Source organism: Apaloderma vittatum, unplaced genomic scaffold, assembly GCF_000703405.1.
Source record: "Apaloderma vittatum isolate BGI_N311 unplaced genomic scaffold, ASM70340v1 scaffold2823, whole genome shotgun sequence".
Lineage (NCBI taxonomy): Eukaryota > Metazoa > Chordata > Aves > Trogoniformes > Trogonidae > Apaloderma > Apaloderma vittatum.
In genome coordinates, this window is record NW_009708390.1 from 1 (window position 1) to 4,571 (window position 4,571).

Sequence of the window (4,571 nt, forward strand, 5' to 3'; positions counted from 1 at the left end):
CGGGTGGCGGGCGCGGAATTTCCGCGTCCCCCCGGTGCGGCCCAGCCGCGTGCTGCAGGAGGGTAAGGGCGGCTTCTGACCTGTCGGGGGGAGCTGAGATGGAGGCATATTTAAAAAAAACACAACAAACAAACCCGGCGTAGTGTTGAATTTTGAATCCGGGCGTGACGTCGCTCTGGTTGGCGCACGGCTCTGTGCGGCTTCAGGAGCTAAACTGGTATTTTTTTGACTTAGATTAGGCCTCTGCGGGCGCTTTTCAGAATCGACAAGCCCTCTGCAGCCCCCTGTGTGGCACAAAAATGCGTATGACGGGATCATGGAGTGGTTTGGGTTGGAACGGATCTTAAAGATCGTCTAATTCCGACCCCTCGGGCTTTGGGACATCTCCCACCGGACCAGGTTGGTCAAAGCCCCATCCAGCCCGGCCTTGGACCCTGCCAGGGATGGGACACCCATAGTTTCCCTCAGCAGCCTGTTCCACTGTTTCTCCACCTTCACGGAAAAATAATTTCTTCCTCATATCTCATCTAAATCAACCCCCTTCCAGTTTTAAAGCCGTTTCTCCTTTTCCTAGCGGGTTAAATGTAGCGGGTTAAATCTTTGATTCTACCAGTTCTGAAAAGCATGGGCGGGAACAGAGAGACAGGCATAAAATACCCTGTGGTTGCCTCATCTGTTTGCCTGTTGGTGCAGGATTTTTCCACTTAGAATAAGAATCACTCAGCAGCAATTCGAGTGACTAACTGAGCACCCCAGGTTTAGCCTTCGGCTTCTAACAGCACGTCAGCGTTGCAGTCAGTTCTGGCATCTGGTGAACCTTGTTATTTATAAGCTGTCAAGGCATAGCAGCGTAAAGAACAAAGCAATTTACTGGAATCTGTCCCACGAAGAATATGGATTTTGTTTTACTGAATATTACATAAATATACTCACAGAAATGGCTTGTTACAGATAAAAAAGTACCATTTAATCTCTCACAGGTAACAGTGACTAGGTTATTTTGGCAATAAACAACCTAACCATGCAATATGCTGAAGCAGAAGTTGCAGGGTAGGTGTCTGACAGACAGGTGACACCTTTTGCTGGGGACATAGTCTCTTCTTGGCTGTATTAGCCCATCCCACATGGCTGAGCATGGTGAAGGCTTAAGGTCTGATGTGGTGTTTAACTATAGTCAATCAGCAGCAGTTTTCAATTGTGGAGGTTTTTTTCTTTAAAAGGAGGGAATTATTAAAAATAAAATCTTGTAAAAGAACAAACATCCGTTGTCAAAATATCAAAGTTTCTAAGATACCGTTCGCTGAGACATACGGCGTGGAAGTGGCATGTCATGTCAGTGCTTGTGTGATTGCTGTGGGGTGAGGATATCCAGTTATGCTGAAAATACAGAATGTGCCTTCAGCAATTTTCTGTTTCAGTCTAAAGCCACAGTTCTTACTTGCGTATTGCCTGCTTCATTTCTTAAGTTTTTGAATTATCTTAATCTTACCAGATGTTTCAAGTGCCTTTTGTTTTGGTTGTCCTAGCTTAAAGTTGGTTGTTGTAACATTTAGTTGTGCCTTACCACGTACTGTTTCCTAGTCACTTCTGTGTTCACAGACTCCCAGATTCTTTCAGCTGTCCCTTCAGTTTTAGAATTTAATACTTTTTTTTAAAAAAAAAATCTGTACACTTCTTTACATTTTGGATACCACAGTCTATTTCTTTTTTGTTCTTTAACATGCCAGGAGCAGTTTGAAACCCTCTGGAACAGTAGCCTCCATTAACTTCACCATCTCCACTGCAGTTTCATTCGCCAGTACAGTCATTTTCTGCACAGTCTTCTCAACAGTCAAGTCTATTTCTTCTGCCAAGGCTTCCCAACACTTCCCTGAAAGAGAATTTGACTAAAAATTATTTTTTATTGTTTTGAAACTCCCTGCTTCTGCAGACATAGAAATCCATGCCCCTGTTGGGAGCACCACGGCCAGACATGAGGTCTTTGGTGACTTCCAAACGCTATTCTACCATTTTCTGTAGTCCTTTTCAGTTGAATACTAAAGGTCCTGCCACAAAAGGTCCTGCTTTTCACTACCTGAGTACCTTTAGGCTTGCTGAGCCTAGCGTAAATTTGTGGCATGCCTATCTCTGGTGTTAGATAGATCTATAACTTTCAGATTTATAATATAGTGGAGGTTTGGTAACATTGTCTTGATCTCCTTGGAACTTGAAATGCACATCACAGTTTTAAGCATCGTTTTACGATGGTCCTGGATGTTATTTCTTTTACAACTGTTTCATGTAGTTGTTAAACAGCTGCTTCTGAGAAGGCTGCTTATATGTTGGTCTTCTTTCCTTACACAGCCCTAAAGTTTACATGTTTACCACCTGTAAATTAATGGAGTTTGTATGTATGCAATTAAGCTGGTGTAACAGCTTAAAGTCACCAGCAGACTTCCTTGGCTTATGGGGTTCTGCATCCCTAGACCTGATTTTCTGCTGACAGTACCAGTTCAGTGGCTAGTACAATGAAAACGCATTCGCATGTAATCTGGCAAAAAAAATCACCAAATGTTTAAAAAGTCCTGGTTTTATATATCTGATTGAATGAGATGAAGAAAGTACATGCAGGCCAGCCCTGGGTCTCCTCCAGCAATTTACGGTCTGTCTTTTTGCTGTTTGAAAGTAGCGGCTGTTGTAGGTTAGGGCTGGGCCGGCAACCAAATGCGGACTCTCTAACCCCCTCTCCCCACAAACAAGAAGGAAAAAGGAATCAGGCAGAGAGACTTACGGGTTAGGAAAGACAAACTAGAAAAGCTTTAATGAAACAATAATGGAAATAACAGTGAAATGATGAAAAATAAAAAACTATACACAACTATATATAAGCCCAATATCAAACCCGGTATCAATCCCCACTGATGTTGCGGAGCACACACTGTCTGCAGAAACATGCTGCTAACTTTAGGAAGCGCAGCCCTTTAGAAGAGACTAAACTGGAAAGTAAAAATCACTGAACAGAATTGGGGTTTTCAGCTCAAACCAGGACACAGCAGTGCAATTCTAGGCAAGGTAAGTGAAGGTGCAATGATAATAAATTGTGAAATGCTTGGTAAACTTTCAAAGGAGACACAGCTTAAATGTGTTCTGATTGTTTCCTGCTTTATTTTCCTCTGTCACATTTCTTTACACATTGTTTAGTTTATTGGGGTGAAAACATTCAATTAATATAGCCCAAGCCTGTGTTAACTATTACTACCATTAGAAAATACTGTTTTGTCAAGTGTGGCTTTCAGATGCCTCTGGCACTCACCAAGAAAATAGACATCTCTCTTCCACTGTTGTGGGTATATAGTACTTATGAATGCTCAGCAGGTGGGTGGGCCGTACTCTTTATGGTGTGTAATATACATGATAAATGTTTTCCTGTAACACGTTCGTTTGCAGGGGATGTGATCAGCCTCGGAGACCGACAGCTTACTGTCATGCACATGCCGGGCCATTCGAGGGGCAGCATTTGCTTACATGACAAAGACAGGAAGATTTTGTTCAGCGGAGATGTGGTATATGATGGGTCCATGATTGACTGGCTTCCCTACAGCAGAGTAGGTGACTATGTCGCAAGCTGCCGGCGCCTCATGGACTTGGTGGACAGAGGTCTCGTGGAGAAGGTACTGCCTGGGCACTTCAACATATTTGGGGCAGAAAGGCTGTATTGGTTAGCTTCCAACTACGTTTCACAAGCTGGAATTTGTCACAAGGTTTCTACCTGTGCCATGAGATCCATGGCAAGCATAGCTCTTCGCATTACAAATTCAAGAGTCGCTTCTTAGTGACAGTGTCTTGTGTGTGATCTGTTCCCTGCTGAAAAAGGAAATGGCTTGTGAAAGCGTTCATACAAGCAAAAGCAGTGTGCATTAGTAAAAAGCTATCAAATGGATACAGATGAGTTGCAGAAATTCTCCCTGTTCTGCCTACTTTATTGCTGTTATTACAAAAAGTACGTAAGCTAGTAGCCTTAGCCAAAGCTACCATTTTACTTTTTATTTTTTCGTGTTTGTACACTGGTTGTGATTGAAATACATTGTTTTATTTTTGTTACGTTTCTGACAGATGCATACATGCCAAAATAAGCGGCTTTACAATGGTGCCTGAAACCTTGTTGATGTAGCACTAGGCTTGTCGGGTACGGACTCAGCTCCTGCTCAGGTTTTTCCCTAGCACAGCTTGTGCTCAGACCAAGGCAGGACTCTGTGGGCAGAAAGAGACAAAAGGGCCTTTCTGCAGCTGTTGTGACCTGGTGCTTGCTGCCTGCTGCACCCCGTCATTGCCTGCCTCTTTGCGAAGGAGCTGTCTGGCAGTTTCTTTAGAATCCGCTGACATACGGAAATGCTACAGATCGAACTTCCAAGCTGGAAGGTATAGATACATCAGCTTACCCAAAAAGCTTTTGATGCGGATCCAACAGCAGGTGGACCGTTGAGGCTTCCACACTTCCCGATGTGGCACACGGAACAGCTGCACATTGACAGGGGAGCAGGGGTGAGCACTCTCACTGTCGGCTGGGAAACTGTTTTGCTTATAGGCGTGCA

The 4,571-nt window shown here is 43.7% G+C and overlaps 1 protein-coding gene across 1 annotated transcript; it reads left to right on the top strand.

Moving 5' to 3' along the window:
- Positions 1–4: 4 nt before the first annotated feature.
- MBLAC2 (metallo-beta-lactamase domain containing 2) lies at positions 5–3,812 on the top strand (the record flags this gene model as incomplete). The annotated part of the gene is made up of 2 exons (XM_009866524.1): positions 5–62; positions 3,427–3,812. Coding segments are annotated over 2 exons (444 nt in total), but the record flags the coding sequence as incomplete, so codon positions are not given.
- Between the last annotated feature and the right edge of the window lie 759 nt (positions 3,813–4,571).